The sequence below is a fragment of the Cottoperca gobio genome, chromosome 15 (genome assembly GCF_900634415.1).
Source record: "Cottoperca gobio chromosome 15, fCotGob3.1, whole genome shotgun sequence".
NCBI classification, from domain to species: Eukaryota; Metazoa; Chordata; class Actinopteri; order Perciformes; family Bovichtidae; genus Cottoperca; species Cottoperca gobio.
The window spans coordinates 831,785-853,314 of NC_041369.1; the positions used below are offsets into that span (position 1 = coordinate 831,785).

Below are 21,530 nucleotides of genomic sequence, written 5' to 3' on the forward strand. Positions count from 1 at the left end.
GTGTCAGTTCTGGAGAAAGGCTTAACCTCACTGCAGCCTCAGTCTCTAGTGATATGTGTTTGCAGAACTCGCCAGTAGAAGAACTTTTTCAGCTTTTCAGATGGTTTGCGGTCGTGTTTGAGACCAGGACAAGAGAGAGATAGATGGATGAAGTGGTATATGGAGGATCACACCAGAGGTGGCTTTTCCAAGGCCTTTGAATGATGGATTGATAAGACTGTTCGCTGTGTAAGAGCCCAGCTGAACTTTCTGTCTGGATCAAATCTCTGCAGTTACTGGAGTGTCACATGCAACCTGAGTCTTTTTCACTTCTCACTTCTTCACAATACAATGCTCCAGTCATCCTCAGTTCCACTGCTTAGGATTTTAGCTTTTCACTGACTAGTGCAAGACTTAGGGTCTCTGGTAAAACCATAGAGCTCCTGTTGCATTCTTCAACTCACCTCAGAGACCTGACGCGCTAACGTCTTTACAAGACAACAAGAAGCTCCTACGTGGGAGCACGGCACATTCTTGGGCTACTGAGAGGAATCTTACGCACTTTGGATCCACGTAAAAATTCACACACAAAACAACAAAGATTCCCTTTGAAAGGAGAGCATTAGATTGTCTCTGTAGAGTGGACGGCATAGAGTTTTTGAATGGGAAGAAGAGTAGACAGAGAGAGCGGCACAGATAATGTTTCTTGATTGTATTTGTGTAAAACCTTCAAGAATCTATTATTCATTAGAGAATGAAGCAATGGATCCTAAAAACGGAAGTGAAGCTTACAGCACTGTGTCTTCAGGAGGAAGAGCACTGTCGCCATTAATCATCACTGTTTGTTTTCACAGCATCATAAAGTCACTGTGTGAGAAACATCCAAGTGCTTTTCCTTCCTCTCTCTCGTCCAAAAGAAACCTCCAGCTTAAGCAGCGGAGATACGTCTGATTAAGAAAAATACATCTCGTAGAAATATGACAGTACAATGTCTTGTTGTCTCTAACAAGGAAAACTGTGACTTTGCAAATAATATATTTAGAATATTTGTATCAAATAAGATCTGGAGCAAAAACAAATAAAGTCATCATTTAAAGGGGTGGAGCAGTAACTTTGGGTGGCTGTGGCTCAGGATCAGTGGGTCAGTGGTTCAATCCCCGGCCCCTGCGGTCAACATGTCGAAGTGTCCCCAAATTGCCCCCAATGGCATAGCCAACTGTGTGTGTGTGTGTGTGTGTGTGTGTGTGTGTGTATCACTCCTGATGAGCAGGTGGCACCTTGTATGGTAGCCTCTGCCTCTGTATGCATGTGTGTGTGAATGCTGACATGTGTTGTAAAAAGTGCTTTTTGCTTGGGGAAGAGGGGGGAAACTCAGCCTGATGCACATTTCTACAGCACTAATTCCATCAGTCCAACGAAAGCAGAAGAAGAACTTTAACATCTGTGCAGGAAGGGTTGAGTTTCATTAATGGGAGCTTTACACTGAACAACAAATCAGCAACAACAAATAACCGTTCCTTATTTAGTGATTGCAACATTGCTGTTAAATAGAGACCCACAGAGTGTGGCATGTATGCTGTTGCAAAACAACAATACAATTAATTTACATAATCCTGAATTTACATGTATCAAGAATTAAAACCGGAGTAGATTAGAGAAACACATTTCTTAAATATGAAGACAAACATCAGAAGTAAAAGTTTGTCTCTAATATACGCCAGTTTCAGAATAAGTTCAGTTATTTTATTCACTTAAGTCCGAGTTGGATTTGAATGCCACAAAAGCAATGTGTGAGCAAATCACTATATAAAGTGGCCCCACAAGCAATATGGCTTCATATGAAAAGTCCATTGAGCGTGAGACGAAATGGAATAAGCTCAGCCTCAAGGCTGATCTGACAAATCAGAGCCGCATGTCTGACACAAAAGGTAAACCATCCATGGGTGAAGCCTCTCATACTGTGCGCATCTGGAAAAGTCCTTGTTAGGATAAAGGGCAGCATAAAAGCAGAGGTTTTATCCACAATGACTGATCTGTGCATTGATTTGGCCTTTGAAATATTAGACACAGGATTTCTATATGATGTCCAAACATCATTACCTCAATCTATTGGCACTCTTTATTAAAGCTGTGCCTGAGGTACTTTGTACTAACACACATACAAAAATAGGATGTTTAGAGCATGGACGTTTATTCCTGATGTTGGGGGCAGTATTTGTGAGAAAATTATCTTAACTCGAGGTCTATTTATCAGCTTTTTTGAAGCTTTCAACTACATCTCAGGTCTTTTCCAGCAGATGGAACTGTCTCAGGTGTCATGACGTGATCTAAGTGTGGAACGTCAAGCCCATCATCCCGAGGAAATACCTGACGATTTACATCCAGTGTCAACATTCAGTGCCAATGCAGGAAGCAGTGTGTGTGCTTCATATAGCAAGGTGTAAAGTAAGGTAAGGGTGTGAAGGTCACAGTGGTGGAAAGTCCTTGTAGTGTTTCTGACTTCTATGCAGGAGACCAGAGTTTGCATATTGTAACAGACCTGCAATGAACATTTGCCTTTTTATTACCCATAATCACAGTCTTTCTCTAATCATAACCGAGTTTGAAAGTTGCCTGACCTGATTGGAGATAGGAAACTGGACCTTGACCTGGAATATTTTGTCACAAAAAATGTTTTTCTTTTTCTTTGAACCTATTCTTGCCGTTGCTTTAATTGCCTATGATGTTTGCATTCAAGGACACAATGGAACACAAGATCACATGAATGCCTAATGCCTAACTCCATAGTCCTGAAATGAATAAGCTCATTCAGAGTGTAAAAGTGGCCTGGGTGCTGTTTAGTAGAAAGAGAGTACATGGAAATAAAAAAAATCTATCACCTGTCTGGCAGGAGCTTGCCACTTCCATAGCTCCATTCAGAAGAATACAACACTGAACATTCAAGTCATCTTTGGCACAGCTCCTTTTCCTGTAGTCCAGGTTGTAGGTTTCAACTTTCTTTGTACTATTTTTTAAAGGCAAATATGTGGACTGGTTCTCCAGCAACCACTTCTAAATGCAGAAAGGAGTAGTATCCCAGCAGAATATTACAGACAGAAATCAGTCCTCAGCAAACTCCCAATAATCAAACCACAGAAACAAAGTCAGTCATTTTTCCATACACAAGCCTTGGGTGTCAGAAGCAGAAACATCTTATGAAAAACTGGTCTACTGTCCAACATAGAGGGGAAACATCCATCAACGTCACCACGGCACATAAACTTTTTCCTCCTGAACTGACTGTTGATGTTACAGCTGGACAGAGAGAGGAAAACAATCCATTCCTGGACCATGGCTGGTAGAGGGGAAGACTTTTTTTTTTACAGGCGGATATAATATTATTCAAGGTTTTAGTCCTTTTGGACAATCATACAATGATCCAAAGCAGATGGTCTGTCCCTTATTAACATTCAGCTTTCTGTTCATGCAGCGACATACAGTATAGTATCTTCTGATGATCGACAACAACACTTTGAAGACATTTCATACGACCTGGCAGTGGAATAAAAGCTATTCAATGACAATAAAAAAAACATCAGTCTGTCTGACTTACATTAAAAAAGAATAAGTCATCAATCTATAACTTCGCTGTAAAAGCATGAAATTATCTATTTTGGTCCAGCACCTTTTTATGCCTTTACTGACTACAGTTTAAGATTGGGAAAGAAGGGGGATGATGTGCAGCAAAGAGACACAGTTCAGATTTGAACCCTGGGACTCTGCAGCAAGGACTCAGCCTTTGTATGTGGGTCGCCCGCTCTACCAGGTGAGCTAGTTTATACCTATGAACAGCAGTTGGCAAAATAATCTTAATAGGGACGTTAATTACTATCTGTTAACCATTAACCGACAATAAGAATAACACACAAGGCGTTTATTTTTCATCTTCATCTCATCTGAATACAAGATCTTTCCCAACATCATGGCCATCTGGAATGAATTGATTGAAAACCAATTGATCAGCACGATGAAAATTGAATGAAAACACAATTTATTGTTTGTATAAATGCAGTGTGAGGTCTTCCAGTTGCCTCGTTTGAATGATGAATACAGACTACCGCCGCCTGCTGGTGTGCAGAGTTATTGCCAATCACGCAGGTGCTGTACGTACGTGCTCGTTGGCCGTTGGCTGTAGTCAGTGCGGTGTGTTCAAATGCGACTTTTTGGCCAGGACAAAGGCGGCATGAGTACTTTTATGTCGGCTTGGTGTGTCAAGGCCTTAAAGGTCAGACCAACTTAAGTCAGCCTGAGCCGAAATTGTCCCTAACTTCGGGGCTGACCCCCTTCACCTTAATCAGCAGGTGGTAAGACACGGGAGTTTGGCGTGGGTCTGGAGGACTTGTAGCATTTCTTCACAGACAAATAACAGTAATAAGGGACGAACCACCTGCTTTGGATCACCCTCTGAAACAATCAAATGTTTGTCATTTTTGATTGAAAAAATACTAATTACTTAAATATTTAATTGGATCAGAATAGTTGCAGACTAATCTCCTGTTGATTGAATAATGAATAATCAATTTATCAGTTCAGCTTAGGTAGATTTTTAGGGGACTTTTACAAAATGTTCACTTCAGACTGCTTGTGATACTTTTAGACTTTCCAGGAGTCAGACATTTTAAGGATTGTCTAAATATGTTGATTCCCTCTTCGGTCAGTTGCTCAACACCATATGTTTAAGAGGGCAGTGTGTGTGTGTGTGTGTGTGTGTGTGTGTGTGTGTGTGTGTGTGTGTGTGTGTGTGTGTGTGTGTGTGTGTGTGTGTTTCCTTCAGTCTTTCAAGTGCCCCTAATTACAACTGAACTTTGAAGGTGATGCATGACCTTTTGCAAATGAGCTACTGCAATTTTAACTACCATTCCCTCTGCCCTCCTGCAGCCAGCTGAAAATAAAACTGATTCTCAACTCCATTCCTAAAAATGCCTCTGAAACGTGCTGTTGTTGGCAGGCAGCCCAGGTCTGTTAACATAAGAGCATGCTCCCTGTGGGTTTGCTAAATCACTCTGATGCCCACAGGATGTCTGGAGCAAAGCAACACAGGCCTCACAGACTGTGTGTGTGTGTGTGTGTGTGTGTGTGTGTGTGTGTGTGTGTGTGTGTGTGTGTGTGTGTGTGTCAGGGGATCTCAGTAAGGGAGCTGTGGATAACTCACTCTCTTGACAACTTACAGTATATCAATTTTGGCTCAGTGTTTCCTATAAACAGCTGTTATTGAATAAATGTATCTTAATGACTCCAATTAGCTTGACAGAACTGATGTGGTGGCGGAGTAGCACAGTGTTTTTCTGTACGGTGGGTGTATGCCAAAGAAAGAACTAGGTGTTGGTCACTATACGCTGTGAGATAAGTAATTGTGTGTTTCATCAGCTCAAGGCAATAAATCATATCATATTGTGTTTTACCATCCCAACAAGACTAATGAAGACTTTTCAGTCTTAATGTTTCAGGAGTTTGAATCTCTGAATATTTGATCAACCTAATAGTAACACTGTGAAATGAGGAAGCTTTCAGCCAAATCTTCCACCCACGCACCAACATCCGAGTGTTTGTTGACACTAGAAAAAGTTTGACTGGTCCACTTACAGTATTGACATTCACCACATATGGACATAAGCCTACCAAAAAGGATGGGTTACCTTAAAAGATCATTCTGATTTATCGCATTATTTTTGTTTTGGATATCATTCCTATCTTTTATAGCATTGTATGCACCATGTTGATGGTTGTGGACTGACATTCACTCATGTTGTCAATAATGCTCCATGTTAGTCAAACTTATTTGTATTCATCACAGTTTACACACCCACTTCCTGCTTCAGTTTTGACTTAGACCCAGACCCAGACCTAGCCTGCAGCAGAGATGAGCAGCGGACTACAGACGTCTGGTAAGCTCAATTATTTCTAACTCCAAACCTCCATCCTTTTGTATTTTCACAGACCCAACCGACGCTGACTCAAGTGACATCACTTGAGGACATTTATCAGACTTCACACAACTCCTTCTGGAGAAAACGAAGGCTACTTGTTTTACTATGCAGTAAATAGACTTTAATTGGGGGTTATCCTTGCAGGTAAGTGCTTCTATATCACAGCTTGCTTCTGTGTCGTCTGAAAATAATGTTGATGGGATGAATACTTTACTACTCACTAATCTGGGGTGTACCGATCTAATTGGGGCTATCTGCAATACGGAGTACTGATCCAATACCAGTGCTCTCTTTTCCCCCAAATTGTAAATCTGTATACCAGAATGCATGGAAGAAATTGGAATAATGTTTATGTAAGGTATCATTGTGGCACAACAACATTTAGTTGTTAAATGATAAATGTGGATCAGACACCTCATGTCCCATACTCTAAGGCAAGCACTAACGCTGACATCGATCCCGTGGATCCGATCAGTGCATCCTTTGCTCTCATTAATGGTTGAGACAAAATAACCTAAACAGAAAATATCTAAGATGAACATGATGTCAGATGTAAGAATAGAGTAACAGAAAAGCCATTCAGTCCTATTATATGCATCTATCAACAATGATAGAATCAGAATAAAAAAAAGGTTAAACTGGTGTAGTAAAAATACTCAACCTGAACTTTCCTATAATCTAATCTGCATTCCCCATCTCCTGCACTCCATGTGCTGAAGAACAACAAGCAAAGCAAAGTCACTTCAGTACATTTTTGACCCTATGGGCCTGCAGCATCCAGACTCCATTTGGAACCCTTTTTTTCCATAATAGGCAGGTGAAGAGTAATTGTACTTGGGGGATTGGGGTGCACTAGGGGAAGGTAAGATTTAGTTACATCTAATTTCACCTTGCTATATTCACTATCATGCTTATATTTGGACAAGTGGCTTGTTTGCGGTCTTGCTGAATGACTGTGCATTTCCTAAATCCCATTCACACAAACATGCACGGCCAACATGAAACAAGATACAGTGGAGCCTTTGGAAAAATATCTCATTCATGAGTGTCTTTGGTGTCGATGATCTTTGATGGAGGAGCAATTCCCTTCTAGAGTACATCATGTAAAAGACTTAAAGAAATAATATTTTTTTCAAAGGCTATTTTAAATTAAAGTTCATGTTTATAGATGTTTATAATTTGATCTCTAAATCTGAACATGCTCAATACATGCAGTCAACACACAAACTCACACTCCTTCCCAATTAGCATTTCCCAAATTCAATCCTGACAAGACGCAGGAGGCCAAATGGCCCCTAAAGACATGGTTGAGTTGGCTGTGAACATTTTCCAAACAAGATGCTAACAAGTCTAGGATGTGAGTGGTGTGCTGGCTGTTTGTGTTGTGTTCAAACTGGAACAGTGGAAGAGAGAGAAGATCAGGTGGCTGAGAGCTCACTACAACATTTGTTATGAGGAAACCAGATGGTGTTTTCCTCACTCACATACTTTACTGCAATCACCTCTTTAGACTTACCTTCGCCTTACTGCAGGCATGATTAAGATATCAAATATTATTGTAGTCAAAAGGGCAAACTGTGGATATTATTGGATTTTAGGGCTCTAAATGCCAAAAATATGTGACCATCACACTATTAAGACGTCTAAATTCTAGCACTTAGCACATTAGCAATTCCAGGTTGTTTTTGTAGAAACTTGGTCCACAGTGAGAGACCTGAACAACATGAAAACAGAACTTATTCGCCCTTTTTTCAGTCGGCAAACAGCAAAACTGCATCACATCTGGTGAGGAGTGGGACAGATAGAGCAGCTAACCAAATACATGTGTGTTTGGCTGTATTGGGATTTAAAAAGAACAAACTCAGATTGGCTCATTCATCAGCAGTTTGGCTACCAGCTGACAAGCAACGTCCAATCATACTCATGCAAGTTTTATAAATAGTGATTCATTTTAAGGTATCATCAATGGGTTTCCACATATTTAACCATTTGTGTCCCAAAACGGAGATACATAATATTATGTCTGTCAGTTATAATAGTAGTCTGGTGAGTAGTATACCAATGTAAAGACATGATTATTATCATTATTACTTCAAACAATAAGCTGTAACTGTTGTTAACTGTTGCATCGTTCACACAAAATGTGCTGCCGGTAATAGCATTGGGACGTTACCAATTAAAACACTTATTAAGGCGTTTGCAATTTAATAATTTGCTGTGATGCATCGTCTTTAATTTACTTGCTAAGTTTCAGTACCTAACAGTTACTGAAAGCTAGTGGAAACTCTCCCAGCTGATGTTCCAAATATCACTAACATCCTCGCACAACATGTTGAAAGAATGTAGACAAATAGCCTTAATATTCATCAATGTTTGGTTCCTGTTACAAAGCATCCTCATACTGGGCTACAAAGAAAGGTTTGCTCCCCCACTTAACCAGGTGCCCCATGGTGAGGAGCATAGATCTTTCTTATCCTATGTTTTGAGGAACAATATGTGTAATATCTGAAGTGTATATAAAAAATGCTACCAATAAACACAAATAAGAAAAAACTAAAAGGTGGTCATGAGAGAAGTTGAGAGGGTCAATTTACCTCCCAAGAAAAATGGCTCAGGGAAATGTCCAGCCCCCGGGATAGATAGTGCTGATTTTAAGCCAGAATGCTGGAAACATAAAGAAAAATTACAGATAGGGGCCAATAAATGTCATGGTACACTTAATGCCTCTTTATATTTTCTTCTGTTCTTTTACTCGTTCCTCTTCCTCCTTGTCTGTCTGTGTAAACTGTCACTATCCTGTCGTTTCCTTCTCCCTGCCTCTGGCTGCCACATTCCTCCAAGTATGGCCAGACACTGGCAGCTGCAATGTGAACTTATCACGGACGAAGAAAGGGGATCTGCTGCGCTCTCTTCCTGTCAGCACAGATGTCAAGGTGAACTTGGGGGACTCCTTAAATAACCAGCTTTGCGACCCCCTTCCCCTCGGTCAGCTGCCCAGATTAGAAGAAGCCTCTTGTTTACAAGGGCATCGTGAGGTTTCTTTTTTAGCTGCAACTCTATCTTCAGCAAAGAGAATATTTATACAGGATTTAAAAAAAACAAGGCATCTGTACTACATGGATTGATAATATCTGTTTAATTGAAGCATGTAAAGTACAAGAGATCTGAAATGTATCGACCCTTCTCCATGGTCTATAATACGATTCAGCGATGAGGACAGTGAGATGTGGTTAAGGAATGCACTAAAAGAAGAATACTTTTTACTACTACTCACAAGGTCAAGAATTAACTTTCGTTCTTCATGATATAGTTTTAACAAAACATTATACTGTGATTAAATTACAGTTTGATATGGTTTTAAGTCAATATATTAAGTTTTATTAGTTTTGAGTCTAAGGATGCACCAACAAAAGTTACCATGGGAAGTGACACACTGGTTAAGGCTCAAATTATTTAGGGTGTCCTGTTGGCTTTGGGGGTTAAGGTGCTACGATGTGATGAATTTGAGTCTATTGGGGAACCTTTGAAGCATGTCATCTCTCATCTGTGTCTAAGCCACACTGTCCGTTATCCAAAAAGGAAAAACAATCCCTCCAAATTACCATACCTGTTTATGCCGTGTTCATGTCAAATAGTTTACATTGTAATAGTGGAAAACAACAATGACGTTCCGAGCCTGAACAATCTCTCATCATTTCCAGCCAGTTATGATATCTCCCACTTGGTGAAAAAAAGTACAGAAGTGTGTCCAAACCTTTGGCAAAATAGCTGCAAAGCCTCTATCACTTGCAGTTGTAAATAGAACATCCGATGACTTCAGGTATTTACTTTAACTGGGAGAAATTTGTGGGCAAATGGGCTAACTCTAGCATTACTCGCCTTGGGTTTGCTCTTCCTGTCGATAACTTTACCGTCAGTGCACACTTCACCTTCTTCAATTATTAGAGAGGTTTGTGGTGCTACTGGCATATTTTATGTGCATTTTTTTAAAATTCTAAATGCAATGTAACAATTGTAGGCAGCGTTGGACAAGTTGGAAATTTCTTTGACTGTAGTAATGTAATGCCCTACTGTTGGGGGGATATCTAGTTGCCCTGCAGTTGCACCCCCACCCTAGCAGCAAAGATTTGTATGTGGAGGCATTAAAAAAGTCACATTGTTCCTGCATAGCAATGTCTACACATGTTGCCCTCCTGTCCTAACCAGTGTGCTATTTACATCTCACTGATACAAGCACAGCTAAGCTCCTCTGGTATTATCTTGAAATGGCTGAGAGTAGAGTCAGTTCTGCTGGTGAAGCTTGTGTGAATAATACTATGGATCAGCTTCAGTCTGTTTATTAGACTGTTCCTCCATCTGCCACAAGCAATATTTAGGACACCTCTGATCAGATTTTGATGGAGCTTTTGTTTAGTGATTTTGGTGAAGACAAACTGCCACAACTGTAGCCTGCCATGCTGTTATCCTGTGTTGCCCTGGATATAGTTATACAGCAGTTTGATCTTTCAACTGACAATACGGTTTATATGAAGTTTGAATTGTTGATGTATAGTGGTAACAACAAACCCATTCAATTAAATGGGGTCCTTTTGGGGTCCTGAGACGAGAGCCCAATTTGCCTCATTGGTGATCCAGTTTAGATACTGACAGGATTCAAACTGAGGCAACGGAATGAATCAGTGACACTTTTCACTGCTGCAGCTCTGACGTCTTATGTAACATCAACAAACATCAAGCTGAATGTCAGTAACCTGAAACTACAACCACAATAAAGTTGTCGACCTGTATATGTTCAATAAAAAGGTCTGAATGGGGTGAGGGCTGAATTCTGCCAACAATGCCAGGCTGCCAAGCTGTGTGGTTGGCAGTGAGGGGGTGGAGGGGAGTTTGGGGTCAGGGAGGAGAGGTCAGGTATTCTGTTTTCCTGTAATGGCTTCCCCTGGGATCCCAGCCAGGTAAACTGTCAAAGTTCACTTCCTCCCTCAGAAGTGGAAGACTTTAAGAGCCTTAGACCCACCCGCTAGCCCTCCCATCTCTTTCCTGCTGAAGCCCCACCGCCCACCCCTCCATCTCGTCCTGTTTTTACCCAGGACTAATCCACCCTGCCATGTTCCAACCAAACCAGGGTGGGTAGAAGGTTTGTGTTATTGGCAAGGCCTCTGTAGAGATCGGCTGACAACAGCAATGATAAGCTTGCCCCAAGACAGATGTTATAATGATACAAATATCCAGAGAAAGACAAACATAGAACTGATTTTCCCTCCTAACATCGGCAATGTCCAGAAGAGCGGTGCTGTAAAGTTGACGGCCGGAGATGCGAGCCACAGGCAGCCAGGCCTTCAATGCCGAGCAAGGAGGAAATGCTGCCACATTCCCAGATGTCACCAACAATTGGTGGGTCCAGTATTGTTGTTACTTATAGAAATCAAGGATGGAACTATGAAAATCATTGATACCTAACTGTGATTATCAGCTCTTGTTTCCGCCCTCAAAAGGCCAAATAATTCCAGACTTAAGTATGGCTCCTCATAGATCAATACACATAGCCCTCCCCCATAGCTTTAGTCCTTTGGCATTGTGACGCTGTGGCACAAAGCAACTAAATCCTGTGAGTCAGGGCTTCTTTGCTGAGGCGGAAATGCGATTGACAGGAGAGGGAGGAGGGGTATTGATGTTTCAAAATCCTTTCTCCTCTTCTCTTTGGTCTTGTTCAAGAGGACTCTCCCGGACAACAATGTAGGGAATCCAGTGAATTCTCAGACTTTGGGCCTGAATCAAGACTGCCATCACGCCCCTGCCATGTTCCTCTGCTTTTTACCTTGACCTGATGAACAACTTGTACTCATGCTTGTTTATACAGATATGACCTTGTGCTATAGTTTGCTCAAAACAATAGTTGGTGGGATTTGTCATTTGGCTCCATCTATGGTGTTCTAAATAAAAACTGAACATTGTTTATGACAGGATGAGGCTGATCAACTCTTTCTCATGTATGTTCACACCCATAAATCACTGTATAATGTATACACTCTGTATCCTTTGTCCTGAAACACAACAATGGCCATGATCCCACAATCCTAAAGCTCTGTTTATGTGACGATGAGGTACACTTCCTCTAATAGTTACTGAACAGATCTAGCGAAGCTGATTTAAAGCTGCAAAATGTATACTTACTCTCCGGTAGCACAAGTGCCTGTTAAGAGAAAGAGTTTTCAACCATGTCCCAAAAGTGCTAGCACTACTAGCAAATTGCACAAACTGACAGCCTGTAACCCTAAGTCTGACCCAACATCCAAATTTAGATGTACATAGGCCAATTACCTACTTCACACTACAATGGAGATATGTTATTTAGAACTTGTAAAGAGCAAATGTATGCAGGTCATTAAAACAAACAAACCTTACATGCTTTAGCTGGCAATGAAAACAAAGGCTCTGCGGAATAATGTTATCTTCAGGGAAGAACCTTTATTCTTGGCAGCATAGCTGGTCAGCAAGTGATACTGAGTGAGAGGTGACACATACAGTACATAGTTTTACTCATCCAGTCAACCAGACCATAGTGTCCTCTGTCAGAGAGAAAAGGGTTGGACTGGTATATGGGAAGTTTTTAGAAAATGTCATATACAAATCATATTAGGAGAAATGTATTTCAGTGTAAAGATGGTAAAAATCTGACAAATATAAGATCAGTCAGTCTATTTACACAGAATAGTTTATTAACATGTACATACAGAGGGAAGTGGCACTTCAAAGTGAAGGGAAATTACACTGTCTGTAATTTCCCTGTAACCAATTGTTTGAAAATGATTTAGAAATGATAGACCATCATAGATGTTATATGTGATATCTTCCTTAAGACCAATTTCGCACAGAGTAAACATAACACCAGCTACTTTCTCAAGCATATTTGTAACTGTGGGCTGTATGGAGACACCATCTAAATGCAGGTTGTTGTGTACAATCACTATTATGCTGAGTTTGTATTACACAATGTTAGCTCTGATTTTGCACTTGCCAACAGTTTAAGGAAATCGCCGAAAAAAGCACCATAAGGAGACAATCTATAGCCCCATAGATGATCGCTATGTGTGAATTTTCAAAGACACGATGTGAGAGATGCGACGATGTGTTGCAGACTGCCTGAGAGCTATCTAGCAGGTTAGATATCTGACCCTGTCTGTGAGTCCAAATCATTTAGTGTGAAAATAGTTTTGACAAGCTATGACAGCAGCAACAACCTAAAGCCAATTAAAGTACAAGATATGGGACATGGGGTAGTTATTTATTTATTTACCTCCAACTGTCTGCAGACGATCCTTGCTGCCCGCTTCTCAACAAATAGGGCTGAACGATTAGGAAAAAATATTTAGTTGTAGTATGATTCCTGATATTGAAGGGAATAATAGTTTTTACATCATTGTCATTTTCTTTTAAATAGTGTGATTTTATTTGTCTATTGAATACTATTTGTAGGCCAGGAAATCCCTGCAGCACCACAATACTTAGTACTTTTATAGTATTTCCATATTTCCATAGTCCATATTTCGATTTTGATTAATTAAACGATCAATTGTTCAGCCATATGCCCAGCAATTTTCTCTGCTCCATATTATTTTGTGTTTCTTATGTTGGATAGCAGAGCGACTTGTCAGTGATTCTTCCTGGTGAAATGTCTTATAATCCTCGTAGCCAATCACTCATGTAATGTGCAAACCACAACAACTTCAAAATACCCTATTAGTCGTGTAATGTGATCAGTACAGTAATCTGAAAGACCTATAGTGTGTAAATGACATTAGTCTCTTTTCAAAACATTCTACCATTATTTACAATAGTTTCTGCTGCTGATCTTAACATCCTAATATACTGCTCCTACCATTCAGAGGCTTAAATTGTATGTTGTTGACACAACGTCAGGAAAATAGGATATGTCGAGTACCGTATACAGTGTATACAGTAAGTATAAGCTTATATACACGTATACGCCGTAAGTATATAAGCAGTCTAAGGGAACAGCAGCACTGATGGTTGCTTGCAGTGATCAACAGCTGGTATAAGAGTAAGCTGAGCACTGACAGCTTAAACACAACATCTTAGAGCAAAGAGTGTGTTGGATGTGGGATGTACAGAGTGGAATATGTTACATGTGAGTGTCAGAGCACTCCAGTTGTCTGCCTGAAATGACTCATAGGCTTTGCTCTATCATCATTGTCCTTCAAAATCCCATCCTGGTCAAACCCTAATAGGGCCATGTGGTGATTGCACATACACAACATACCCAGACTGTTGATATGAGGCTCACTCAGCCATAAGCAATGTGTCTGGTGATTCATCTCCATCCACGTACAGCAACACGTATGTTACACATATTTTTAGGCCTATTGCTCTGTTTCATGGTTATGATAAACATTTGAAAGACAACAGACTCTGCTAAACCTTTGAGGCCTCAAGTGTCTCAAATTCTGCTGCGCTACTTTTAGAAACTTACAAAGTTCATTTTTCACAGGCTGCTCAGAAACATGTCCAGCTCAGAATAATACATGATAACCTTCAAATGAAACACAGACATCTTAACTCTTGGCACAACAGGAACCCTATATAATCACCTTATGTATAAATTGATAGTAGAGAGAAGGTTATTGAGTCCATTCCATTAGGTCATTATAGGTAACATTAACATGCTGAGAAAACAAAACACCATTCTACTGTTTATATCATAATATTTGCTATTTGAATAGAGTTTTAATCATATAGCTTCTTTGTCGCATGAGCTATTTCCTTCTTTTTCCCATTTCATTGGTTCTTGTATCTTTAATCAAATGTATGTGTGTGTGATTAAACAAGATAAGCTCCAGTCTGTAGTGTCTTTATCTAGGCATCAGAGTTCGGCCCTCTGGCATTGTAAATAATCAAAAGCATGGCAGCCATGTGAGCATAGTGTACGGCTGGTCGTCTAGAGCCATAGGCCTGCTGAACTGATAAGAGCTATAAGTTAATTAACATAATATTATATTGTGGCTCTGTGGACTTTGTGCCCCATTGCTCATATTGAAATTGCAGTGAGATGGGATCTCTTAAGGCATAGGTGTCAAACTCAAGGCCCGCAGGCCGAATTCGGCCCGCCACGTCATTTTATGCGGCCCGCGAGAGCTTTTCTATGTCTATCTATGAACTATTCTAAAGTCTATGCTGCTTTACAGCGTACAGTGACTATAAACTACATCTCCCACGATGCATGTCGATTTTGTGACCCGCGAAGCCACGGAGCCAATTATGCTAAATTGAGCCTCCAAGAAAAAGATAAAATTGTCCAAGATTTAAAAGACAGACTGCAAACGCAGCAAAATATGTTTACAAAAGCTACAGCCAAAAATGATGCAGCAGTGAAAGCTAGCTTTACTGTGGCTGAAGAAATCCAAGTGTTTTTCAGAGGGAGCATTTGTGAAGCAGTGCATGATAAAGGTTTGTGAGCAGGTATGCTCCGACCAGATAGAGACTTTTAGAAATGTCAGTTTGTCAAGAAACACCATCGCAGACCAAGTTAAGGAACTAGCAGGCAATCTGACAACACAGCTGGCCGAAGAGACATGCAGTTACCTGGCTTTTTCATTAGCTGTTGATGAAAGCACAGACAGCACGGATACAGCGCAGCTATCCATTTTCATGAGAGGCATGAAGGCAGACTTCACTGTCACTGAGGAGCTCTTGGATGTAGCTGCAATGCATGGGATGATGACAGGGAGGGACATTTTTGATGCGGTTGAGAAGTCCGTAAGTAAAACTAAATTACCCTGGGAAAAGTTGGCGGGGCTAACTACCGATGGCGCACCTGCTATGTGTGGGGAAAAAAGAGGCTTGGTTGGACTAGTGAAGGAGAAAATGCAAAAAACTAACTGCCACACACCTCTGATAACTTATCATTGCATTATTCACCAAGAAGCTCAGTGTGGAAAGGTTCTGGAACTGGTCCACGGTCATGAAAACTGTAAACTTCATTCGGGCGCATGGTCTGAATCACCGCCAGTTCCAGCTGTTTTTGAAGGAGGTGGGCAGGGAGCATGAAGATGTGCAGGACTTCAATCGAGGAATTTTACCGTCAACTACCCCCCGTTTTGATGCCACAGCTCCGACTTCATGCTGCCCGTGTTCTGTCCATGTTTGGGAGCACATACCAGTGCAAACAGATGTTTTCAATAATGAATCTAAACAAGACCAAGCACAGATCACACTGTTTTACGGATTGCTACAGCACAAGACCTAAAGCCAGACATTGACTGACTGACCAAGGGAAAACAGTGTCAAAATGAGTTTGACACCCCTGTCTTAAGGGATGAACACGAGGAACGATTACAGCAAGCAAAACCTGTTTCAAAGTTCATACGTCCACCTGATTATTCTTTTAGACGGACTTGAAAAATTGTGAACCTGTCCTTTAATGGACATGAGTTTTCCTACTAAACATCTTACTCATAAAGTACACAATAGTGCTTTTGGTGGTTTGTAAGTTTTGGCAATACAAAAACGTGCTTCTCCCAGACTCCCATTCAACCAGCTGTGGGACACAGAAAGTCACAAGAAGCTGTAAAAGTGCTGGACCATCTGGCAGCTCTGAGTTGAAAGACTTCCACACCTGTAGCGACGGGAGAATCTCCTCTGAAGCTGCGAGCAAACCGCCACCTTAACAGGCGTTCACAAGCCTTCTCATAGACACTTACTGCCATGTTAAAAACACTTACAGACCAATTAGCACTAATGTGTGGTGACTGGCACCTCCCCCTGTTCTCACAGGGCTGCCACCGGCAGACACATACAGGACTGTCTCAGAAAATTAGAATATTGTGATAAAGTTCTTTATTTTCTGTAATGCAATTAAAAAAACAAAAATGTCATACATTCTGGATTCATTACAAATCAACTGAAATATTGCAAGCCTTTTATTATTTTAATATTGCTGATTATGGCATACAGCTTAAGAAAACTCAAATATCCTATCTCTAAATATTAGAATATCATGAAAAAGTATACTAGTAGGGTGTTCAACGAATCACTTGAATCGTCTAATTAACTCGAAACACCTGCAAGGGTTTCCTGAGCCTTGAAAAACACTCAGCTTGGTTCAGTAAACTAAATCACAAGTATGGGGAAGACTGCTGATCTGACTGCTGTCCAGAGGACCATCATTGACACCCTCCATCAGGAGGGTAAGACACAAAAAGAAATGTCTCAAAGAGCAAGCTGTTCACAGAGTGCAGTTTCAAAGCACATCCACAAAAAGTCTGTTGGAAGGGGGAAATGTGGCAGGAAACGCTGCACAACCAAGAGAGATGACCGCAGCCTTAACAGCATTGTGAAGAAGAGTCGCTTCCAGAATTTGGGGGAGCTTCAAAGACAGTGGACTGAAGCTGGAGTCCAGGTATCAAAAGCCACTGTTCACAGACGTGTCCGGGAAATGGGCTACAATAGCCGTATTCCCATGGTCAAGCCACTTCTGAACTCAAGACAACGGAAGAAGCGTCTGACTTGGGCTATGGAAAAGAAGCACTGGACAGTTGCAGAGTGGTCCAAAGTCCTCTTTTCAGATGAAAGCAAGTTTTGTATTTCATTTGGAAGTCAAGGCGCCAGAGTCTGGAGAAAGGCTGGAGAGGAGCAAAATTCAAGTTGCTTGAAATCCAGTGTGAAGTTCCCACAGTCAGCGATGGTTTGGGGAGCCATGTCAGCTGCTGGTGTTGGTCCACTGTGTTTCATCAAGCCCAGAGTAAATGCAGCTGTGTACCAAGAGATTTTAGAGCACTACATGCTTCCGTCTGCTGAAAAGCTCTATGGAGATGAGGAATTCATTTTCCAGCATGATCTGGCACCTGCCCACAGTGCCAAAACCACCAGTAACTGGTGTACTGACCATGGCATTACTGTCCTCGATTGGCCTGCCAATTCCCCTGACCTGAACCCCATAGAGAATATGTGGGGTATTGTGAAGAAGAAGCTGAAAGACACCAGACCCAACAATGCTAATGAGCTAAAGGCCGCTATTGAAGCATCCTGGGCATCCATAACACCTCAGCAATGCCACAGGCTGATTGCCTCCATGCCACGCCGCATTGATGCAGTAATCCGTGCAAAAGGATTCCCAACCAAGTACTGAGTGCATTAATGGACATTTTCAAATGTTTGATTTTGTTTTGCTGTTATAAATCTTTTTTTTTTACTTGGTCTGAGGAACTATTCAAATTTTTTGAGATAGGATTTTTGAGTTTTCTTAAGCTGTAAGCCATAATCAGCAATATTAAAATAATAAAAGACTTGCAATATTTCAGTTGATTTGTAATGAATCCAGAATGCATGACATTTTTGTTTTTTTAATTGCATTACAGAAAATAAAGAACTTTATCACAATATTCTAATTTTCTGAGACAGTCCTGTACACACACAGAAGAAACTACTTTTACCCAACTACAGATCCAATGAGTCTTAGCTATTGGCATGCTTCCAAAACCTCATTCGGTCTGAAACTGTTAAAAACTAACAAAATAGTAATTTGGTTAACATCATGAGGTGTTCAGATTTCAGCATTTAGTACAAAGGTGTACAGAAACACCCGTTATCATGTTTTAGCTCAAGACTATAAGATATGAATATATCCTGAAAAGTTCTTGTTGTATGGTCCAATGGCTTCGGACACCACACCCACCTGTGATTGGACAGCTGTGTGGAGCTGAGACAGGAGACAGGAGTTTTGTACTTCTTTATCTAGCTTTATTATTTTATTTTTGACACAACTATTTCTGTCACTTAATGTGAACAAACAAGTTCAAAACTATGAATGATTTTCCGGAAAAAAAATGTATTCAAACAATATCACATCTAACCCTTTTCTATCACGGACCGCTTTTTACTCCACCTTCCAGCGTGGTTGTTCGGAACAGCTTTAAACACTTTTGGATTTCCGTCATGGTCGGACAGCTCGTCGTACAAACCATTACTTGTCGAGTATAACCTGGCCCTTAGATACACAGAGCTAAAGGGAATGCAGTCTAATGCAATAGCCTTGCTGTAATTCCCACCTTCATGAAAGTTACAGCATTCAGTGTTTGGTGTAGTTGTTCTTAGAGATATTTATATGGGCTTGACAAAATATTACAAACACCTCTAAGTACAGATTCATCAAAAAAGGAACATTATAACTTCCATGAAGGTTGGATTTGTACAGGGCTGTTGTATTAAGCAGAGTTAGTTTAGCTAGGTTTCACTAGTTCTGTGAACTTCCTGCTGGTGCACTAATAACAGTATGCATTTGTGTTCAATGGCGTTAATGTATATCCATGACTGAGGTATATACAGGTGACTGATTTTTTTTATTTTGTAATTTTGTTTTTCATTTAAAAAAATGTATACAAGCACAAGAAAAAAATAGCTAATGATGCATTCCATCTCATAAATAAATTATTATAAATATCATTCACATAAACATCCACATCATATTTAAAAACTGGGAAGTTTTTCTTAAAGTTGCAGTACCTGCAATATACTACTTAATTATGAGTAATGTGTCCGAAAAGTCTGCTATTCAAGATAATTACACCCACATTTAACACATATGTATTTTAATGGCTAACCTTACATCTGGCCGAAGGGACAACAGTTGGAAATGAGCCTTTGGTCTAAAACTGGCACATTAAGGTGATGTGGATCATTGTACATTGTCTGCTGATATGAGCGCTTACAAGCATGGGAATTTTTCCTACCATCCATCCCACATGACGTGAATAAGTGCAAGAGTCAACACACACAGACACAACCCTCGTCTGACTGATGACTTAATGACTTGCACCTGGGGGCTGCAGCAGAGAAATAGGTGGGTCAGACAGTTAGAGTTACTCAGCCAATCTCAGCAGTTCAGCTTCTTAAGTATTTTTTACATAAATCTCCTGGAACTCTTAGGCCAATTAAATGATGTCTGACAAAGGAAATGTATCAAAAACAAGATTTCAGAGGTAAAGTAGTAGCTAGTGCTTGTGCTGCAAATGATGCCATCTCATATCACAATCTTTGTGACCTAATATGATACAACATGGGGATACAGCTGAGGGGCACAAGTGAAGAGCAAGTCCACCAGCTGCCAGTTACACCATCAAATACAACACACGTGTCAGTAGGAGAAGAGAGTAACATGTGGATCGGTGAATGGATGGAGGGTTCTGAACTTACCTGGTGGACACAGGCAGCTGTGGGGAGCCTCCCTCACCTCTCGTGTCTTCGGTAGTCGCGCTGCAAGCTTCTGCACGAGAGGGAACAGAAGAAGAATTTTAGAACGCATTACCATTTTAACATCATGTTGCACCTAACATGAAATGTCTGTTGTCAATTCACAATTTACATTTGTCCATGGAGCCCTAAATATTAACAAGATACCACAGAGATGTAGTTAGCATGTTTACATGTCTGATTCCTGGGAAGCCAATATAAGAATAAGGTCACATTGTTTAATTCTCAAGGTTTTGGTTTTCATTTAAAACCATCACCAAGTGTCAATAAAAACAACAAAATAAATACCTTTTAAACTGTGAGTTGTAGAGCTGCAATGATTAGTGTCGATCAGAGAAACATATTTTGATAATCGATTAATCGTATAACTGTTCATGTAAAAATGTCAGAACATGCTGTTTTCAGCCTCAAATATGGAAACTTCCTGCTTTTCTGTTTTATATCATATTAAAGTGAATATTTTTGTTTAAATATCTTTAAATATTTAAAGAATAATCAATAAATCGATAAAATAATCGACAGATTAATCAATAATGTAAATAATTGTTAGTGAGTTGCATACACTTAAATAGGAACAGTACTTGCGTAATGTGTTTAGAAAATGTAATATAAAAGCTATATTGTCTATTACTGTTTCATTATTTAACATAAGACCTGCCAACACCTTTTACTCTTTCTCAAGATATCACTGTTGACAGTTGACCTCATTGGATAAACAAAAGCCTGCATGTAATTTGACCCTGAACAGAATAGAAAACCATCCGAGTACATTCTCCGCAGCATAGCAGTCAGTCCCACTGGTGGTAGTTACTATCAGTGGAATGCCGGCGCGGGCTGTTTAGAGGCCTGCAACAGGTGCAGAAGGGGATGTTATGAAGGCAGTGTCATACTGAGCACTGCTGCAGTGTTCTGGGTTCGGCCTGTTACCTCAGTGTGCCTGTTATCCCGCTTTGCAGGAAGACAGTGTGATGACCGCACCTGCTGCCACACAGCTGATTTTAAATGTCGTAACCCTCCTGCAGACATCATAGTTTTTTATAGCTTACACCTAATAGTTAGTTAATTTTCTCCTCTTTGAGTGTGTTGACCTTTTTGACCTCAGCATGTTGAACACACATCAGCAAACAGAAAAATGGTGGAGAATACTTATCTTTTGTTTCATACATCAAACTCATAGTTTATTTAGTATTGTTGGCATTACATTAGTTTCACATATTTAGTTAACTTCTGATCAGCCATCATATATTTACTCTGTTGTGTTCAGTTAGTTAGGTCACATTAATCTGTTCAGTTATATTCAGTTAATGTTGAGTTAGCAAA

General features: G+C 40.3%; 1 protein-coding gene across 2 annotated transcripts in view; it reads right to left on the reverse strand.

Moving 5' to 3' along the window:
• col13a1 (collagen, type XIII, alpha 1) overlaps positions 1-21,530 on the reverse strand; it is a 118,579-nt gene that overhangs the window by 88,992 nt on the left and 8,057 nt on the right. For both annotated transcript variants that reach the window (XM_029450478.1, XM_029450477.1), the window contains exon 2: positions 20,154-20,223. In XM_029450478.1, the coding sequence (XP_029306338.1) occupies positions 20,154-20,223 (70 nt within the window). The remainder of the gene's footprint in view (positions 1-20,153; positions 20,224-21,530) is intronic.